The sequence below is a fragment of the Zophobas morio genome, unplaced genomic scaffold, assembly GCF_036711695.1.
Source record: "Zophobas morio isolate AGI-343-1 ecotype UQ-CSIRO unplaced genomic scaffold, CSIRO_AGI_Zmor_V1 ptg000005l, whole genome shotgun sequence".
NCBI classification, from domain to species: domain Eukaryota; kingdom Metazoa; phylum Arthropoda; class Insecta; order Coleoptera; family Tenebrionidae; genus Zophobas; species Zophobas morio.
The window spans coordinates 16,813,585-16,836,705 of record NW_026972110.1 but is presented as its reverse complement, the minus strand read 5'-3'; the positions used below and the strand labels follow the sequence as shown (position 1 = coordinate 16,836,705).

Sequence of the window (23,121 nt, the reverse complement as noted above, 5' to 3'; positions counted from 1 at the left end):
ACAAAACAAATTAGTTTTAATTTAAACATACTCGAGTGTAAAAATAAATCTCCATTCTAGAGAATGGAGCTTTTGAACTGGATATTTTCAGTAAACACCAAAGTGTAATTTTGTGCTGTAATTGTATTTGCTTATAAAGCATCCTGTCTCACATAATGTCAATTTACGTTAAGATTTTTTTTAAAATAGTGCTTTCTGGTTAGGTCGTTGGCCAAAACAATGCTTAATAAGGGTAAGTTCGCGCTATAGTAGTTTACCTCACGAGACTAATAAAGTTTTTTTTATGCCACGTTAAAAATTATTCCAAGGAAATATTTCCAAACGAGCTACATGCAATTTTTTATGCAATTCTACCTTAGCACTATAATAATTTGGAGAACTGATTTACAAAAAAACAAACCAGATTTTTTTAATAAAGTTTAAGATTAATGTAAATCGCCCGCGAAAATATATTCCCATTTAAAAATTGCTTGAGAAAAAAAAATATAAAAGTTGAAAATTCAGTTATAAGCTTTAAAATCTAAGTTTTATTTTTTGTACTCACGAATAAATTGAGTGCAATCGGCACTATTTTTGTAGGTTTAACTAAAAATCCATCGCGTCGATTTCGATTTGAAGTTTTTAATTAAAAGACGTCAATATGGGAGATTGTGAAGTCTGCCCACGTAATTAAAGAATCGATCAAGCGAACAGAGCAGAATTCATTAGTTTCAGGAAGAATATTGCTAGTTGGGTTAAACCGCTGTCCTTTTCTTCAGCAGCGCACAAAACAAAGTCAACAAAGACAAAAGATTTGATTAAAATAGTTGAAAACCTACTAACGAACGGAGCTTTCAATGCCGCCAGCCTCACTAATTACACTACTGTATACTAATTTGTCATACTAATCTAGTCGCATAATTGAAAGTTTCTTGCAACTTTCTTAATTTATCCTCAGACAAGTTTAATGATTGTCATGATCCCTCGAATTAACTTTGAATGAGCGAAAATTCCCCGAGTCATAAAATCATTCTCGGATTTATTAGCTTCCCATTACCAAGTTGAAGAAGTCATTTTCTCTTGTCATGTGTCAAATTTAACACGGATCACGTGCGAGCGGCGATTTCGCATGCAAATCTGCCTTTGTAAATTTTTTTGTCGATCATGCAATCTAAACAGCACAACAATTTACATTGTGGAGGAAGAACGTACAACGTGGTGCTCGCAGGTCGCTTTCGTCGGGACACGTACTGGAGGAAACACCTGAAAACAATGCGATTCGGTAAGTTTATATTCGCGTCGCGACGCGATTACAACTGAGACAGCGTCGTAAGCGCCCTTACATTTATATACGCGCCGTATTCATACTTGCGAATAACAATGCGCACGCTCTTGCTTCGACCCATTCAACAAGAAATAGTTCTTAATAAAGAAAGAACTATTGTTGGGACTTTTGTGTAAATCGTACTGACCGAAAGAAACCGGAGAAAGGGGAGAAAAAGAGATATGGCTTGCTGGCAAAAATATACTGTCAATTTTGCCACGTGTAAGGGTGGTGAATTATTTAAGACGACTTGGCTGTGTTATGCGTTAAGGGTTGAATATATTGTATATGCAATAAGGTATTAAGGTGTTTATTAAAATGTCCTAGCCACATTTATGCTAAAAATATGTCGGTACAGTTATTTACGCAAAAGTTATCACCTTTGTTTTTTTTTTCAAGACAGGGTTGTTTATTGATTAATTTATATTGGTGAAGATAACTACAATTACTACTACAACACTTTTTAGGATACAAATTGCAATAGGATTATTATTATTCGGAAACTATTATGAACAGAGATTTTTTGCAAATTTTTAATTTTAACAACTATTGTCTTAAGTATCTTTTAAAGCAGTGGTTCGCAAACTTTTATTATTGATGGCACCCTAAAATATTAAACAAAATTTGGCGGCACCCCTCCAAGAACAGTTTTAATTGTAACTAATTTATTATCAAAATCACTTTATCACATGACTGTATAATATGTAATTGATGTTAACATTGTTTTATAAATATTTGTTTTCCATAATTTAAGCTAAAATTTTTTCACTGGAGGTTAAAATATTTTCATTTCTACCTTGCATACTTAAATTTACATATTTTATTTAAGTGTTCAAAAATATTAGTTAAATATGCTAGTTTTGCACACCAAACGTGGTGTTAAAGGAGGTCAAAAAATTGTTCAATATTTTTTGATTCAAAAAACGTTTATATCTGTTTTCTTAAAAAAGAACACGCCCTTTATATAGCCATCTTACTTCAGTATGAAGAAAATTAACATGTTCAGAACACATTTTCCATTACTGAACAGTTGTACCATATTAATAAAATCAGATCATCAATTATTATTTTTTAAAGTTGGTTTTGTGCTTATATTTATTAAAATCATTATAAAATTTTCACGGCACCCTCTTGGGGGTTCCGCGACACCCCAGTGTGCCGCGGCACACAGTTTGCGAACCACTGATCTAAAGTAATAATTTGATTAAGGCGAATTATTTTAGCGACCATTAATTACTGGAATCTTTAATAGAAAAACCTATCTGAAGCTTATTAGTCACCCTTTTATTTCAAGGTTATGATAATAATTTATGACTCATGACCCGTAGAATACGCAAAAATAGATCTCTCTTTTCCGTCTATCTGTCTGTCTGGCTGTCATCTGTGTCGATTTTATTAGATATGTAGTCCCCGAAACTACCGAAGCGATTATTATCAAATTTTAAGTGTATGTTCCAACCAACAATCTGATGACGTCCCCTCAGAATTGTTCATAGTATATGTTACCCAAATTTTATAAAATAATATATTTCTAAATTTTCAATTTATAAATCCGCAAAAGTATACAAATTTTTTTTCTTACGCTGTGACTGGTATGATATATATTTTTAAAAACATATAAACATCCCACAATCAAATTTTATATTTGGTGAACTGCATTTCAGGGGTGCGGGAAATTCTCTCCAAATAAAGCTAAACCAACTATTTTGTTTTAATTTTGTTAGAAAAAAATCTTTGTGTTAGTGTAATAAAAAAAGTACTTGAGGCTGGACCTAAATATTTGTTATCCAAAAGATATTACCGAATTGGAATAAAACAAGAAAACGTTCACTAATGCGAACAGCTGTGATAGGGTTTTTTTTTAATTAAGCTCACAGTCGTCTAGACATTTTTTTCAATCAGATGGTGAAACTAAGTGCGCATTCCTCGATATCTCATAAATTACTTACTAGGAAAAGAAAAAAATCGAAAACTAAAGTTGTACAGTTCTTTGAGGACCACATACTAATGTTATTTTTAAACTGTACTAATATAATAGGTATATTACGCCCTATTATTTATTTCTTAACATATTTTATCAATGGAAATGTTCACAAAAAATCGCAATAAGTTTATTTTTGACATATGGGTAACAATATTTTGTGGAAAGATAACTAAAGATACACGTTTTATTGTGGTATAAACAAAATTTGATTTTAATGTGTAGAGTGTTTATAAGTAAATTTAAATTATAACAATTTTCAGATATTAATATTTCAGTTTTTTCAAATAAAACTCCCTGTCAGTTTTTTATTCTCTCTGTTTGTTAAGTGTTTTCTATATTTAAAGTTGATAGTTATTGAGATGTTTCTTTTTGAAGAGGCACTCCGAGATAGTGAAATAAAGAGAACAAAAATAGACTAAGATGCAGTAATAAAATACAAACTCTTCTCTCTTCTGTTTGAAAAATCTGAAACATTTAAGTTTCTTTTTTAATACTTAGTACACACATTAGAGTTTTAATTATTTATTTAATTGTTACCATAATAAAGCGTGTACCTCTGTTTATCTCTCTATAAAATATTGTTGTATGGATCTTAAAAGTAACGTTATTAGAATTTTTTTATAAATCCTTGCATTGCTAAAAAAATAAAAAAAAATTGGAACACGGTAGCAACGTCGCATCACAATTTCAAAATTAAATTCTGGTTGTAAAGCCTAAAGGGTAACAAGAATATGTAAAAATATTCTGTAGGGTATTCTGTTAAAAACAAACTTGTGGCCTATGCCTGGAAAACATAACACTCTGTATATTAAAAAATAATTTTAGGGCATACTATAATCCCTGCAACTTTGATTACTAGGTATATTATAAAATACTTATAATAACACAGGCCTGGGATAGTTAAATTATCTGGAATCTATCTAGTGATTTTAATAGAGTTTTTGGAGTTTGAACTCCTTTCTTGTCGTAGTATAGAACACGTATACGCCGCGCACCGGAATAAGAATGGCGAGTTTGAGCTACGAGCTCGGTGTCGGTGTCGGGTCGAGGTCATCGAGACCGCTCTGAACATTGGCATGTAACGCCGCGCTATATAGGGGAGTGGGAGCGCGAGAGTAGCGTAGGCGTGATCGATAAATCGAACTATTTAATAAAATGTGTTCGTTTGACTGTTCCAACGACCAAATTAGGTACAAAAATTGATGCCGTTTTCAGACGTTTTATTTCTCATTTAAGAACTGATATTTATATCACTCATTTTAGTCACCATAAGCCACTAATAACTGTATTAAATGATAGGGACAAAGATACAGAAGGCGATAACGCTATGATTGAACAGTAATTTGTATTTTAAATCGAATAAGTTATAAATACTGCTCTAGCATTTGTAAATATTTACTTGTTACTTTAGTTGGTAATTACACATTGTACTTTAATTTTTTCCATATAATATTATTATAATAATTAATTATGATATTTCTATATGATAAATAAATAAAAAAGTATATTTTATAATAAACAACAATTGACAATACATGAATATTTACTTTAATTACACAATCATCGTCATTAATCATCATTTTGTCAAAAAATACAAATGCAACATATTTTTAATTTTTATTATTTTTTAAGAGAAAATTAATGACTTTGCCGCATTAATTTATATAAATTGACAACGCAGAATTCAAACTCCAACCGTGCGTCCCTGGGTTGACGCACTCTTTTTTTTGATGTTGAAAATGGGAAATATATTTAAAAGATTCCATCACGTAAGGTTTTTTCACAACTGTATTTTTTGCTCCCCCGAAATTAAGGGACCCCTTCTTTGTTTTTACTTTGGTTATTAGTTATTACAAAAGTACGATTTCGTTTTTGACTGACGGTTTGTCGACACATACCATTTCGAGATTGTTCAAAATGCAAAATTGGCCACTTACGGGCGTTCCACTAATTTATCACTTGCAGCTAGGCAGCCGCCTGAGTTTTGTTTGCAGTATCGTTTCTCATTCTTATTTTGTTTTTTTTATCGTTTCATAAATTATACCGTCCACTTTTGAAATTATTGCATTTGCATACGTATTTTTTCTATTGACTTATACAGGGTAAATAAAAAAAATTAATGACTCAATTTATTTTATTGATTTAATTAAAAACTGCTCTCTTTTTATCCCCCCAAAAAATTGATGATGCAAATTGATGCAAAATATGATGAGTCTATACTTGTGATTTTCCTGAATAGATTAATTTATTTTATTGATTAAATCAAGAACGGTTCACTCAATTTTTCCAAAAATTTTGGTATTACTGTACCAACCGTTCTTGCAAAAATGATGATTGATCACAAAATTTTGTAAAATAAAAACTTATTTGAAACATTTATTTTAGCATTACATCTTTGCATATGTTTATTTCAACTTATAGGGGTTCTCAAAAAATATAGGATCCGCAAAATCAAATTTTATAATTTTTCGAAAATGCTGGATATGTTTCAATGTACTTCAAGAGCTAGAGTAGGTAGTTCTGTCGAAAGAACTTTCGACCATTTTTTTTTAACTGTTGTTTAATCTACAACCATCGTTTTTCGTACTTACGATGATGTAAGAAGTCTGTTCTAAACAAACCATTTAGTTCAGTATACCTTTTTTGTGCCTATGCAATTAATTTCACACAACTTCATTCGTTTAATTTACTCCTTTTGCTATAATTAGTATTTTACTGTATATTTTCATTAGATTTAAGCATATTTTAGAATCATTTAATTTTTCAAATATCTATAAGTAATGTATTTATTGATTGAAAAAAAAAATTAATTCTTTTTGTGAAAAATGCTTACATAATGGAACAAAATGCAATTCATATTTGGATTCAACACTCAAAGATACATAAGAATCAGCTATCAATTTTAAAACACTGTCAAAGGTAAAAAAATGCAGGCCTGTGCAATTAATGAGACATCGAGGAGCGCACGCTTAATGATAGTGAGTCACTCTGTATATTAGAGTCTTACGAAAATTTCAGCTAAAGAAAACTATATTCTTTTGGCTACTTTACACGTAAAATTAGAACAGCAATATAAGATTTACTTAATTAGAGTAGTTTGGTTTGACGTCAAGTGATCTTAAAATTCCTGTAAAATTTCAAAGTAATTTTTCCGTGGATTCCCAGAATCTCGGTCTATTAAAATTATCAAGAGCCCACAGGAAGTCAGACGGAAAAGTAGTGCTTCTCTTGGTTGCCGCTTGACAAGTGAAATATACAGGGTGGTAAAAAAATGTCACACTAAATCAACGGTACATTATTAGGTCTAATTTCGAGAAAAAATATTTAAAGTTCCTTACCTCAATTTCACGTTCACTTGCGAAAACAAGATATCGATTTAAATAGCCAGATTTAAAAGGGTGAAAAATTAGTCACTGTTATCAGATCCATTTTGAACAATTTTTAAGTTTTTTTATAGTATTATCAAATGAAGAAAACTATGAATAAAGACAGTCTTGATACTTCCAAAATTCTTTTCAATCATGAAGTCTGATCAATTTCATGTACTCAACACCACGTAATGAATTAAAATGTAGTCAAATGTCTAAAAGAAAAATTAATTTTGGAGCCATATGTCTTCAATATTTTTAGCCAAAAATTTTTTCAATAATTATTTCAACAGTCCTCAATAATGTGTCATACATTTACTGCGCCACTTTTCAATCATCCTGTATTTCAAATTCATTTTCAGAAAACTTCTCTTAACTCCGAATCGCGACAAATAGCCAAAAGAATGTGCTTAACGAAAAGGAGTTAAGATATCAATAAATATGAATACAGAAATACCGATTTAATGCTTTCCGAAGTTATTTATTTAGACAGAACTTCCCTTGCTTCTAAACTACAATTAAACAAATCCATCTCAAACACATTATATAACTTGATTTTGCGAATATTAATAATAGCAATAAAGTAAGCCGTTTTTTGTTTAACTAATAAAATAAATTGCTTCATTCATTTTTGAAACGTCCTGTATAAGGTATTTTTAAAAATAAAGTGTAGTCTTTATACATTTTAGGTTGGATTTATTACGCAAAATTTTAAGATGACGTCATCAAGTTGTTGTTAAAGATGATGGCTCAAATTTTGGCTACTGCTTACTTTATCTGTATGATATTCCAAAAACATATCTAAAATTGTATAACGATCATTATAAGACTCCCAACAGACGACTGAAAATGGAAACGGGGTCTTATTTTTTCTTATTCTAAGGTCACGGAACGTCAGAGAAAACATAAAAGTAACTACTCGTCCAATGAACTCGATTACAATACTTCCTTACCTTACGTTCTGGAGGTAAAAATAAAGAAAACCGTGATAGCCCTATTTAAAAACCAAGACTCGTGGAGATAATTTAAAATTTACGATGATGAGCTTTAAATAGCGCATTACTTATTTTATAACTTCCGTCCCACACAGACAATACTTTTTTTTAATCATTTGATCAATTAGTGAAGACGAAATAATACACAATGTAAGTATACAAATATGAATACTTCTTTAGAGCTTTCGTTGTCGAAATTTTTTGAAACCTCAAGGAGCCAATTTACGTTTCAGAAAAATGTTGCTAAGTACAATTACAATCACATACAGGGGAAAAGCTTTCAACTTCTCTTTTGAGGTTATTTTCCTTTTTTTATCAACTAATGAAACTTTTAAATTGTTACCACTATGTAAAAAATCTTTCTCAAAATCACTCACAAAATTTGGTTAACGTTTTACTATGTACATGATATCCTAATACGCATATAAAATTTGACAACACTCGGCCCAATAATTTCGGAGATTATCTGACGGTAAACAGACAGAAACGGGGAACCTATTTTTTCGTACTCTAAGGGTCATGAAACGTGGAAAAAACATAAAAGTAACCAGTCATCCAATTTAAAAATCAAGACTCGTCGACATGTGCTAAAATTTACTATGCTCATTGTTAAATAATGCATTATTAATTTTACAACTTCCTTCCTACGCAGGGAATATTGTTTCGTAGTAATTTGATCGGTTAGTGTAGATGAAATAAAAAATGATGTAAGTACATATACAAATATAAACACTTCTTTATAGAGCTTTCATTATCAAAAGTTTATCGAAATTGCGATTCTGAATAAATTTGCTAAATACAATTACAACCGCTTATAGGGAAAAAAGCTTCCAATTTCGCTTCTTGTGTCTAATACAAGTTTTAAATTTTTATCACTATGTAAAAACAATTTTATCCTTGCAGTTAAAATACATATCGATAAATTTCCTAATATCGACTCTTAAAAAGGAAATACTATGTTGGAACTTTTGTGTAGATCATAGTGACCGAAAGAAACCAGAGAAAGGGGCGAAGAAATATTACACGCTTGCAAAAATATACTTCAATTTTGCCACGCACTGGCACGGTGAATTATTTAAAGTGCCTCGGTTGTATTATCCCTCGGTAGTGTGGATTCTCGTTTGAATAAACTGCATGTGCAATAGACTATCAAGTACTTTATGAAAATCTGAACCATTACATTGTAGCTAAAGTGTAAGAACGATGAACAAAACTGTTATGTTTGTGTTTAGAACTCTGTTAATTATTGCTTTCAATTCTAGTTAGAATCAACCTATTCAATTCATACCACAAAAACAAAACCTTTTCAGACACAACGTTCGGAATACATTCATAAACATCCACTGAAAATTGATTAAACGAGTTAGAAGAGTCCTTTCTAAAAATTAATTAAACTGTAACCCTGAGCGTCGCTAACTCATCATCAATTTTTAAATCGGTCTACCTTTAGAGATTTATTTACTCTCTTACGCACATTTTGCTAGAGAAAACCTACTAGCGATTCCAACTTTTCGCTTTGATATTTTCCGATAAAACATCTACATTATTTTTATAAAGATCTCTAATTTTCACAACTACAAACACTTAAATTCTTTATCAGAAACACAAATAATTGTTAGTAAAGTTTATTCGGCAGTAGGTGTTAATTTTACGTCTCCGGTTAAGATTATTTTCAACTGACCTGCTAATTAAATCAAAATTAAAATTACGTCGTAGTAATTCTTGGTCAATTTATACAACTCCAGACTTTTTGATAAATTTCTTCATAGTTTTATTTTTAAATCTCTTTTCATTCCACCATTCAAATTCAAAACTCTTTATACTTACATTGTAAAGTCTAAACCAACAACAATTGTCACGTTTAATACGAGTACTATTATTTGTCATATTTATTCCATAAATAAACAATCACGGTTTCATAGGTGCATATCTTTACTAAGCTCGACAGAAACACTACAATATGAAGGAAGTCTCCGGTTGTGGCTATTGTTGATTTCGCCTACAATCATATTTCAAAACGTTTCCGTCTGTTATTGCACCCCTTTACGTTTTAAGGAAACTAAACCCGTTGCAGACGTCGACGTGATTTATGGCCCATAATTCAAAAGTTACAAGATTAGAACTATAAGTTTTAAAACTACTCATTTCCACTTGAAATTTTTAGCGTAATGTATAAATGGGACTCCGCTTTTGCACGTGGCGTCATTGAATAAATTTCAAGCGTGGCATGTTAATATCTAAGATCTCGCAAAAAGAATTCCTCTAATATTGTGCATACTTTTTAATAAATTTTAATCGCTACATCGCCGCCAGGAAATGACCACCTGCTTGCTAATTTAACTTTATTCAAGTAAGCCGAACACGAAATAATTTTCATCTTTTAAAATATTTCTCCCAACAAAAATTAAAATACAGTCTGTCTCTGAAATTCACCCCCAATATCTCAGAATTTTTTTCCAATGATATTAAGTTGTATTATCTTAAGTAAAAATTTTTAGTCTAAATATTTATTAAAATCTAAAAACTAATTTGACGGCATTGACATTATCATAAAATATGACTGAGATAATTCGTAATCGAGCTATATTTGGACGTGAAATCTTGTGTCATAGGTTAATAATCCAGATGACTATGACTCCTGATTAATAGAACATAACATACGAAGAATTCTGAGATTAGAAACTTCCTGATCAAAAATTATAGAGTATTTTAGACATTTATGCACATTTTTTTTAAGAAAAATACATGCAAAGAAAGCGCTTGATATTAAGTTTCCAGCTGTGATTTATTGTAGGGTAACAAAACACAGATATTGATCTCATAAATAAATGCGAAAACACTTTTTAATTGTAATCGTTAAGTTACCACAAAGAAATAAATTGCTTGTTACTTTGACTTTATCACACCAAAGTGTTTCTTTTGAAAATTATTACATTTCTACATAAAGAGAAATTTGCATAAAACGCTTTATCCATTTATGTTGGAAAATATAAAATGTTGTTTATGATTACTGGGCACTGAAGCTTTTGTACACTAACAGCTGGACAAAAAGCTCCTTGTTCAGAGTTGGCTGTATATCTTGACGAGTAGAGTTAAATTAAAATCTTAAATTAATAAATTTTTACAACAGTCAAAATAATTAGTTAAATCCACTGTCCTACCACAACGGAAAGTGCTTTTTAAAGGTTGAAACTCGAACTAACTGTCAACTAAACTGCAGTTGTTACACAAATAACGTTGTCAACTTTTGTAGCGAAAGCACGATTTTAAGATTAAATATGAAGCTAACAAGGTAACCCTTCAGTTTGAAGCGATAAAAATATGTTTGCACAGCTGGCATTTTATAAGCACTAGGGACACTTTATGAATTAGTAAATACAAACAAAAATTGTTCACTTTGTCGAGATTCGCCTGTCTTGTTCTTTCAAGTAAACATACATAACTTGACGAAATTGCGAACATTAAATTAGACGAGAGATATTAATTAACTTAACAAAATATGCGTATAATTAATTACTTGTCACATTTTTATATCGGAGTAGTAAAATTCTCGTAAAGATTCTTTAATGACTAGGATTATTTATAAAGACATAATTTTTTGAAGGATTTCCTCTAAATTACCCACCATTTAATTATGGACGTAAACATGGTTTACTATTAAACAATCTTGACATTCTAACGTAAGCAGTGTGTAAGAATAACCGTGTTTTGTGGACAATAAAACCCGAACAAAATTTAATAACTAGTGTATTATTAGCACCGTCAAAAACAATAACACGTGTATTTTTATTTCTGGTTAGTGTTATTAGTGCAAGTAAATCGTGATTTGATTAAATTAGGCAGCGGACTGTCCGAAAGACTTATTTCAAAGGAGATAATTGTTTGTAAACGTTTGAACAGTACGTCACAAGACAACTATTAGCACTTTTCGTAACAACTCTGAAATCATTTGGTTCCACTTACGTACATAAAAACAAAAACCACGACCGCGAAACAATAATAAATAATTTTATCATTCACGGTTCCTGGTGGCAGTCTTTTGTGTGTGGTTGGCAAGCTAAGATCAAGAGAATTTATTTACTTCGAACAAGGAAATAATGTGCGAGATTAAAAATTTGTGAGTATGAGAAATTATTATTTGTGTATGCCCGAGAATAATGTTATTCTGAAGAGGCGCTAGCCGAGTTACAATATTATTCGAGGGTGCTAAAGACGTTTCGTGAACGAGTTCACGTATTTTTTGTGTTACTTTTTTTTCCATGTTCAAAATTTCGACATGTATCCTTATGTTTGTTTAAACCGTAACTTGGTCATCAATATTTTAAAATACGCGCTTATTTTGAAAATTATATAAACAATTACAAACGAAAGTACAACTACGGTAAATTTAATTATTTAGTTTCCAAGAGTCCTCCATTTCAAAGCTAGTTTTTCAAAATGTGAACTTTTTATACAATTTTCAACATTTTTGTAAACTAATTGGTAGAGAGCGGATTTTATGAAATTTGCATATCCGTTATTTTTTGCATATAAGACTTGATATTTAATATGTGAACGAATCATGCTAATTAAAAATGAATACAGCTATAAAAAAATTGCATATTTGCATATATTTGCCTTCTGCTGCATATTTCACGGAACAGGTGCATATTTTGCATTTTTATCAATTTTTGTGCTAATTTGAAAAAAAAAATGTCATTCTATCGGCATTTATTTAGAAAGACGAAATTTGATGAATCATATTGCAAATATTGTTCTAAGCTTCAAATAGCTAGGAAAGGTTTGGGTTTTATGGTAGTTTGGAGACGCCATCTTTCCAGGTAAATTCGCTCCCTAATTACTTTGGGAAATACCGTTCACTCCCAATATTTTTGTTCGTTAGTTAAGTGTATTAATGGTACGTTTAGTGGTGGTCGAAGGGACGTTATACTATTATTTTTCATCGTGAGTTTGTATTGAAGCATTTAAAGGGATACAGTTGTATCAATATGTCGAAAACTCGAAAATAACTCAAATTAATGTATGGGTTAAACCTCTTCCTGAACTTATTCTTCAAGAACGAACTGTGTTTTGTCGCGCCTGCACTAAATCGGTAAGTATTTTTATATCTGTGGACGTAGTACGCAGTTTTTCTATTTACAAATACATATACTTTATAATCAGCGGAAAAACTTTTTGTTAGAATATTTCGAAAAATATTTATAAATAAATTGTTACGAAAAGAGTAGTTACATAATGGATTACTACTATTTTTTAATTTGTTCTGTTTTTATTTATTTTTTGCTATAAGAATATTATCTTTAAAAACGTGATTTATGTGTTAGTGAAATGTAATTAAACACTTTGCAATGTGATTTATGTATTTTTTTTAATTAAAACGTAAGCTCGGGAAACCTGTTTTTTGTATTTTATAAATAAATTTAGTTCGCTTATTAAGCTTTTTCTTTATTTTTGGAGCATATGCAACTGCATATCTCTGCATATATTAAGAAAGTTACTGCATATTTGCATAAATTTGGTGCATATCATATGATCATATTTCTCAAAATTTTGCTGCATATTTTCCGCTCTCTACTAATTGGCATTAAAAATAAAAACGGATTCATAAATCACAAGTATAGGAATGTATTATTTTATACAATTTAAATAATGCTTCACATCATCAGACTGTTGGTGTGGGTGATTAGACAAATTTTGGTTAGGGTTTAATCATCTACATTCACAAATATTCGGATTTTATTCAGATTTCTAACATGTTTCGACACAAACTAGTATATGATCGTCAGGGTTCTATGTTAAAAAAAAAGGAAATTAAAAGTTTTGAAATTTTTCTTTCATCATTCAGCTCAGAAGCTCATAGGGGACCAGAGATCGCTAATTATCTGTAATAGAATGGGAGTGTTGAAGGGAAGGAAAATCTACTTTAATTTTCAAGGATATGTTACAGTCTAACTTTTTGAAAATTTTGAAAATATAAAGACGGGTTGCCAAGAAAAGATAATGAAGGAAGATTAAAAGGTACTGTGGAACGTAGATAGGGTATGAAATTGTATGTAAATTCATACTTGTAGAGGGCTTTGCTAAAAGTTTTCATGATTAGACACAGAGGGAAATTACATGTTACGAGCAACAGGCAGATGACATCACCTCAAAAGTTTTTACATTAAACATTAATTAAATTTGATAAAATGATATATTCCTACACTTGTGGTTTATGAACCCAAATTGATTTTAATAACAATGACTTTATAAAAATGTTGTCTTGCGTACGACAGACGAATGAGGCACTAAATTTATGCAACTGATACTCCTTGTGCACATTTTTTTAAGTACATTGAATTTGTTTGAAAGTTCTGTCTAAATAACGTTAGTAAACATTTTTCAGTATATAGCTCGGACGATGATACTAATTTATATCGAAACATGTTAGCAATCTAAATAAAATTCGAAGATTTGTGGCGTCGACTTATTTCTTCTACGTTTTAACTATACTTCCTTAGCTTAGGCTCGAGAAATGAAAAAAAAAATGGTAAAAGTTCGACAGAATTTCCCTCGCTCCTGCAGTACAATAAAGGATCCAGTTTTTTTTGAAAAACTAAAAAATTTGATTTTGCGAATTTTACTTTTTTACGAGTGTTTTTATTTTTTCTGGAAACCCCCATGTGTAAGGTTAAAAAATATGGATACACTTAATAAATCATAGATAAAGAAGCATGTCACAATACAATGTTCAAGCAAGATTTACTTAGCAAAACTGTGAGATGACGTCATCAAATATCAGTCAGCATGAAAACAGTTATTAGTTAGATAAATAATTAGCTGAAGTTAATTCATAAATCTGTTATATTCTCTACATTATCTGATGGATAAATACATCACTCAAATATGCGAATATTTGAATGTTTAAAACTAGTTTTAGATTAATCTATTTTCGTAAAATCTTGTAACTGCGCATTAAAGATGATATTCTTTGTTGTAAGGACAAAAATGCACGGCTAAAACATTGGTTGTGATGACGTCATCAACATTTTTTCAAGAACACGTATATCAATTAGCATAAGTGCGGTGTATTGTATTTCCAAATTTTCTGGAAAATTTTAAAACCTCGCCACAGGTTTATGAACTACGACTATATTATTTTAGACAACTTAGACTAATTATAATTTAAATTAATAATAATTTAAATCCATTTTAAATACAATTATCTAAATGTATAATTTTAAGGTGACGTCATAACGGGAGACCATTAGACAAAATTTGACAACTATCCGTCCAGTAGTTTCGGAGAATATCAGTTTAACAAAAATCGACACAGACAGATGGACACACAGATAGACGGACCAACAAACAGTGGACAGATAAACGAAAACGGAGAACCACTTTTTTCGTAATCTAGCCATGAAACGTTGAGAAAACATGAAACTGGCAAGTCGCCCGATAGACTTGATTACTATACTTATTATTTAGCTTACGCTCAGGAAGTAATAAATTCATTTCATTTCTTCAGTTTTTCGATTTTTCTGAATTTGTGATTTGTGAATCCATGGTGAATTTTTATCCTGGACACGGAGGTTTTTTGAAAAAAAAAAAAAAAAGAAAATCAAAATTATATTGGCAATTATTTCAAGATCAGAAGTACTTTCTCGTAAATTCAATTCTTCTTGAAAAGTTGAAACAGTCTCCTCTAAAATTTTAAAATAGCCGAGTTTAAAAATAAACGATTTGAATTTTTTTAGAACATTTCATTTTCTACACATACTAAAGAAAGCTCCTATCCCAAAGTTTTCAATTTACTATTACTCTGTTTACTGAAATCGTAAACAATTTCAGAAACTGAAATGAAAGTTTTAATGTCTAAACTCATACAAGAAAATGGAAGTATGAATGGAATTCAAGGTTACTTCGACAGAACTTCCCTCTCTCCTGAAACAGTCGAAAGAATTCCGTTTCTCTGAAAAATTATAAAAAAAAGTTTTTTCCTGATAAACTTTATGTAGTAAAAACCAGTGGTGTAAATGACCAATTCCAAGGAGGTGCCGTCCGCAGACACGGACAATATGAAAAATATTCATAGCAAATAACCAAAGAAAAAGAGTATATTATTATCAATATACATGCTTAACTTCGATTGTTTATGTTTACACATCCAAAGAACGTCCCGTAGAAATTTGTTTAACTTGAATGAGTTGCTCCTCGAAACAGAAGACTAAAATTATTAATTAAGCCACAATGGAACAAAATGTTTTGAATATGGTTATTATTATCCTTATTTGATGATAATTAAATAAAGACGTAGGAATTTTTTTCTAGAAAACGAGGTTCTTAATTTGGCCAGTAAAGTATTGGTCGAAGCTTTTTACAAATTATAAAATTTGATTTTACGATTTTCGTTTTGCAATAACCGCTGTAAAGTAAAAAAAAGAGGCATAAATAACACCCCTTGTCTTTCAGCAATAGATGATAGCAATCTGCAGCTGAAGTGCTTATTTATGTTTATGCATCGAAAGAATGTCACGTAGAAATTAGTTTGATTTGAATGAGTTTGTCTTCTCAAAACAGGACTAAAATTAATTAAACCACAGTCGAACAAAATGTTATGAATAATATAACACTTATTTTGTCATTATTATATAAAGACCTCCGCATTGTTCACATGTTCGAGAAAATGGGACGAGTCGTTCTTAATTTGACGAATACAAGATTTGTGATCAACATGGATAATACTAGTCACACCAAGCAGACAGACAGACGGACGGAAACAGGAGAGTACTTTTTTCGTCCTGTAAGGGTTACGAAACGTCGATAAAATATAAAAGTGGCCATTCGTCCGATGGACTATTTAAAATTTCAAAATAATAATAATAGAAATGACAATAATACAGATTTTTCTTGTTAACATTACATATTACTTCTTTATTATGTTCATTATTATAAGTTCCTAGTTAATATAATAAGCCAAAAATGCGTTAAAAAATTAAAAAAAAAAACAACAATATACTACTTTATTTTCGGCACGCATTCATGTAATACTTACTTTCAATTTTTGTCAAACCGACCGGACCTGACCTGACCTAACTTGAGTGAACCCAGTCTTGACAAAACATTTTAATACTATTTATAACCAAATCATTTGCTTAATAACATGTTAAAGCCGCAAACCAAAAAACTGCAAAATTCTATCAAAATTTGACCTTGACATTTTTATTTCAAAAATTTATGCAAAAAATCCGTAGCTTTCAAAAAAATTCCAGACTTCGTAATAGCAATAAGTGTGTGTAAATAATTTCGGCAAATTTTGTGACATATTTATTTTTCTAGAACAACCCCTAAAGGTAAAACAAAAAATTGGTCTAAAGAGTTTAGGCAGTACTTCCCTCGCTGCTGGAAACGTGACGACTGCATGCCTATTATGATTTTTTCGCATTACATTTTTGTCGCGGGGCATTTTTAAATACATTGAGTATTAATTTTCTCAATTTTGTCATTATTTCGCATTGACATCTTTGTCATTTTTTTTCTGTGATTGCTTATTAAAAAAAAATAATTCAACGAAGTCGTATCTGGGGTGTATAATATGTTGCCTATGCAAAAATTGTCAGGCGTGAACGAAAAATGAACACCCTGTGTATTTTGCACATTTTAGGTAAAATTTATTCGGCAAAATTTTGAGATAACGTCATCAATTTTTTGGGGGAAATAAACAGATTTATTTTGATTAACAATTTACCATGCTTATGATAACTTTAAAATATCTCAAAGATTTCACAGAATTTGATTTTGTAGTTTCTTAAAATACTTTGACGCATTCATTAATTTTTTTGAATCACCCTGTATATGCAAATCCAAAAAATATGAATGGAAAGGTAAATCACAGGTACAGGACTCATCATATTTTGTACATTTTAGATAGGATTTATTCGGCAAACTTTTGAGCTGACGTCATCAATTTTTTGGAAGGGATAAGTAAATATATTGTGATTAAAATTTTATCATGTTTATCATTTACTGTAAACTATCTGCAAGATTTCAAATCATTCGGTTTTGTAGATTCCAAATTAAATGTCAAAATGTTGTTTCCTACTTTTGATTTTTTTTCCAAAAATCTGGACGTTTCGGGTAAAATCTCAATTCGGAGTCATAAACTACATGGGTAAGACTATGTTATTTGATACCATTTAAAAACCAGTTACTATGAAGAATTTTGAAGTGACGTCATCACATTAGTGGTGGGGATGATTAGACAAATTTTGGTTACCGTTTTACCATCTACATGATATACCTAATATAAATACAAAATTTGATAACAATCGGCCTAGTACTTTCGGAGATTATCTGTCTAATAAAAACGGACAGACAGAGAGACAGACGGACAGCCAGACGGAAACAGGAGACCTATTTCTTCGTCCTCTGGGGGTCATGAGAGGTTGAGAAAATGCAAAAGTAGAGAGTCGACCGACGGACTCGATTACAATACTTCCTTTGTTTACGCTCGGGAAGTAATAATTTGTTAGTTCACAACAAAGGTGGCACTTAAACTATTATTTTTTCCTGACGTCATCATTTTTGCGGGGATAAACAGACAAATTTTGAACGTGTTATTGTTCAAAACATAGTAACGTGCAGTTAATATAATCGTGTACAGATAGACGGATTCATAATTCGTTATTTTCCAAACACCTGTAACCCACCAGGTTAATCTAAATTTTATTACAAAAGTTTTACAACTAACGACATCCCATGTCAAATTAGATGCTCTAAATAGCTTGAAGTTAATTTCCTGATAGTGTTCTGTTGTATCTCTGCAACAAGTAATCGCTCGATCTCATAATAGAGAAAATTTCCGTAATTTTGTAACAGCCAGGAACTAATCAAAATGCAAACTACCATTTACAATACAATATTAAAACAAGATACCACATAAAAAGATCGTAAAAAGTAAGCAGCACAATTTTACGCGAAATATAATACCTTCAAAATTTTGTGACATTGAAATAACTCGCTGATTATCATAAAAACGCAAATCGATTTTAATCGTAAGTTGCTGTTTATGCACACAAGCCGACGAATTGAAATAGCTAAAATTACATTGTCATTAGATAATTCCGCGAGCATCGGAGGAACGTAGGAGGATCATTTTTTCTTTCCGTCAATTTTGTAATTGGTTCCCCGACAAAACCTTATTTTGTTTAGTATCACTCATTTTAGCAGGGAAAAGAAAAACAGTCGTAAGAGTGTTTGCACGAAGTGAAATAAAGCAGAAGCTCCTGTAATATTTCAGTGTTTTTCATATGTACAGCTTATTTCGTCTGGCAGAAGATCGGTATGATGAACGACCATCACTCAAGCCACTCTCCTAAATTTATTTTGAAAACATTTAATTATTATTAAAATCGGCTTCAACTAAAAAAGGTTTGTTTTGGTGGCGATGCTCCGCTTAACATGAAAAATTATTTCCACGCGATCTTTTGTAACCTTTGAATGGGATCATAATTAATAAAGTTCATTTTTCAGCAGAGCGTTGAATTTTGGGTTTAATTGAGCCGACTAACAAAGCGCTGTACTAAATTTGGAGCAAAACTGTTAGGTGAGTTAATTAAACACACAATAAATTTACGCCATTGAAAACCAGCAAAGATTATCCTTGATGCTGTCGCGGTCGGAATTAAAAATGTACTCTTTCTATGCCATCGGCGTGCTGCTAGTGTAACATTTTCAAATGGCAGATGGTTTTTATCCTGTTTATAATGTTCACGTAGCATGTACCTGACGTATAATTGTACAGTCCTAAATACATATTATGCAAATTTTATTCCGAGTTCCTTCGGCATTACTTTATAGCGGTATCAATTAAATTCACGCGCATATAATTAGCTGCATTTTTTTTTCGGAATATTCATAAATCATACGCGTTTTAAATGATTACGCTCGGTGTTGATTGAAGTTTATGGAGATTTTTATTCTTGTCCTGCTACTAGATATACAGTAGTGATCCATCAACACGCTTTGATGTTCCTTAGGAGTGGGGTGAAAAGTTAAACTCATTTGCTGCTGGTATTTACAACTCGAATGTGTGCCAACCAGTGAACATCTTATTTTACAAATGTTGTAAAACTTTACAGTGTAGTGGTGATTTATTACAGAAAAAATGATAAATGAACAAAGCTCCAAAGCAAAGTAAGTATTCATTTTGCCGAATATTCACACTGTTAGTACAAAAAAAAGTCTAAACGAAAACTTTCTTATCTAAAGTCTGTAAACAGATAATATACAATGAAACATACTGTACAAGAGCATGAAATAAACATCACGAAATTTTTTATACAAACTGGTATCCATAAACTAAACTTTTGCAAATCTCATGTTCATAATACGTAACATTTTTTTTATTTTATTTCTTTCTTATTATAGTGTCTATTCTTTTATAAAAACCACTAAATATATGAGATTAGAAAAAACTGATATAAAATTGTTTAGAAAGAACTTCCCTCGCCCTGAGGTAAATTCGGTTATCAAGTCCAGTTCTTTAAATAAACCATACGATTTAATTCTACGATTTTTTTATGCTGATAGCTCCTATAAATTAATAAACTAAAAACATGTTTCAAGTGGTTTCTCATCTTATAAAAATTTGTAATGACGTCATTGTTTTGTTCGTTGGGATGAATATGTCTGTAGTGTAGTACTATTAACAATATTTGTAAATGGTTTTTGATTTTTGATAAAATAAACGACTTCATCCACTAACTTTTTTGATCCACCCTGTATAAACAATAGTAAAAATAGAGTTAAAGTATATTATTCTGTACATTTTGGGTGGGATTTATTTTGCAAAATTTTGAAATGATGTCACCACATTTTTCGTGGAATGTACATATAAATTTAGTTACATATACTACTCACAACAATCTGTTTAGCAGTTTCATAGATTACAGAAACAGACAGACAGACAGACAGACAGACAGACAGACAAACAGACGATAGACAAATGGAACGGGCGATCTACTTTTTCACAATGTACAAGCCATGAAAATTCGAAAATACACGAAACTAACTATTCGCCAAATAATTATTATTATTATTACAGCTTCCCTAGCTTCCGTTTTGGAAACAAAAAATATCATTTCATCCACTGAATCTTCAAATCCTAGAATTCCTAGACAAATTACACATAACCCTGTAAATAAACTGAAAAAATTGGTCGTCAAAACTTATTTTACAATAAAAATATAAATATACGGGTGTCCAAGTTAAAACTCTGTTGCCTTATATCTTGAGAACGGATAGAGAATTTTAATTATGTAAACGCCATTGTCTTTAGCTTGAAACGGAAAGTTGAATTTAGTACTTAAAATTAATAATAATAGTGCTTTATTTCGCTCAATTTTCATGTTCATAAAATTTCTTTTTTTTATGAGATGTAATCGCAATTTAATGGTCTATCAAAATTCGTTAAAAAAATATACGTTGTAGTTTAAAAAAATATATGTGCGTTTGACTTGCTGTCCACTAAATTAAGTTTCCCTCTTCAAGTTAACAACAATGGCGTTTACAGAATTTCAGTATCTGTATCCATTGTGAAGATATAAGACCGTGGAGTTTTAACTGGAGCACCTCTGTATATAATACGTTGAAGTTTTAAATGACGTTATCATTTTTTTTTGCAGTGCTAAATAGTTACATCATGAGTTTTTCGTCGTAATTCTATACATTAACTTTTAAAAGACACTTAAAGTTTCGAAGTAATCGGTCCAGTAGTTTCTGAAATTATCTGTCTAATTGTGATCTCCATCACACGTCACGCAAACATATGATAACTTAACCATTTCGGTATTTTGCGAGGAAAATAAATTAAATAGAAATTAGATATTTGCAACAACAAGCTTTATAATATTTCCTTTAGCAATCCCTCGAGAAGTAAATAGTAGCCCCGCCCACCCCCCCTTCTTCATTCCAGTGACTACTTTTAATATTGTTCAGTCTAATCGTTGCAAATTTTAGCCCCGCCCACCCACCCTCTATTTTCTTGGAGGTATGTGACGTGCCAAAATCAGTCGTATCTTAACAAATACTAGCCCCGCCCCCTCCCTCTTCTCATTTTAGCGACTATTTTATTTCTGTATAAGATCCAACTTTCATTCAGAGCAGATAAAATTATCACCGAAATGGAGGCGGGTGGGTGGGTGGGGTTAGTTATATGTTCTCCTGTAGAGTGGGAGTGGTAAGTAACTGATAGAAAGTAGGTTGTAAAAAAGCGCTAATCGTGACTTTTTGTTATATTTATTTCTTATTTCAGAAGAAAAAAAAATTAGAGAACGGGTGGGTGGGCGGGGCTAAATTTATCTTTTTTCAAGAGAGTCTTTAATAGGCAAGCCCCACCCACCCTCGCGGATTTCGTTGCAGTTACTACTCTTAATAATGTTCAGTCTTGTCGTTGCAAGTACTAGCCCCACCCACCCACCCTCTATTTTCTTAGAGGTATGTGACTTGCCAAAATCGGTTTTATCATAACAAGTACTAAAATAAAAAGAAAGTAAGTTCGCATTTTCTGGAAAATGTTATAGAAAGCGTAATATTAAGATAAAGTAGAACTGTAAGAATCCGTGCAGCCGACAAATATTGAGGAAACATTAGACGTCTACTGTATTAAATTGGTATCTTTGTCTCTACTCACTTTATTTTTCTGTTACTCTTTTTAACTTACGTAATTTTAAAAATTATGTTGAAAGATTTTAGTTAATTTAAGTAAAAATCTTATATAAGTATTTTTAAACCATTTCAACTTTATAAAATAATGAAGAACGAAAATTATTTATTCTATTCACAAGCAACAATTTTTTTTTTAGAAAATTTTGACCATTTTTCGACCACCCTCAAAACTTGCCCAAAAACAACTTCTTGTAACCACCTTGGCAATTTACCTAAAGACATTTTCTTGTAGATTTTGATTTTTAAAAGTTACATTAGGCCTCATTTCTTCAATAACTTCTATGATTTTCAAAACCGCCCATTTTTTGGAATTAGTACGTCAATATTTACATCCGAAAATTTTTCTGAATTTTTACGCTTTTTCAAAAGCTAGATCAGTATACCCTTATGAAAATTTCGGCCATTTTTCGACCACCTTCAATATTTGCCCAAAAACTATTTCTTATAAATTTGGGCCTCCAAAAGTTAACTTCGTCTTCATTTCTTCGATAACTCCTATTTTTTTAGAATCACCCATTGAAATATAACAATTTTTAGACCAGAAAATTTTTAAAGTGCCGAATAGATTTTATGCAAGAAAAATAACTGACAAACCCATTGTTAAAAAAACTGGGTAACAAAATTAAAAAAAATAAAAAATATTTTTCAAGTTCCATTTTTTTTCGATAAATTAATTTGTTACAAATACACTGCGTTTCAAATAAAATGCACCACCTAGAAGGAGTAGGCGTAGAATGTTGAAATTTGGTGGAGAAGACTATTGCA

The 23,121-nt window shown here is 30.9% G+C and overlaps 1 protein-coding gene across 2 annotated transcripts in view; it reads left to right on the top strand.

Moving 5' to 3' along the window:
• The first annotated feature begins 11,489 nt into the window (after window positions 1–11,489).
• The window catches only part of LOC135122890 (neprilysin-2-like), a 36,453-nt gene continuing 24,821 nt past the window's right edge, over window positions 11,490–23,121 (top strand). The window contains exon 1 of one of the 2 annotated variants that reach the window (XM_064047373.1): window positions 11,490–11,767. In XM_064047373.1, the coding sequence (XP_063903443.1) occupies window positions 11,748–11,767 (20 nt within the window). In that variant the 5' untranslated portion in view covers window positions 11,490–11,747. Of the gene's footprint in view, window positions 11,768–19,692; window positions 19,825–23,121 lie in introns of those variants that run through there. The other variant, XM_064047372.1, reaches the window with a different exon arrangement.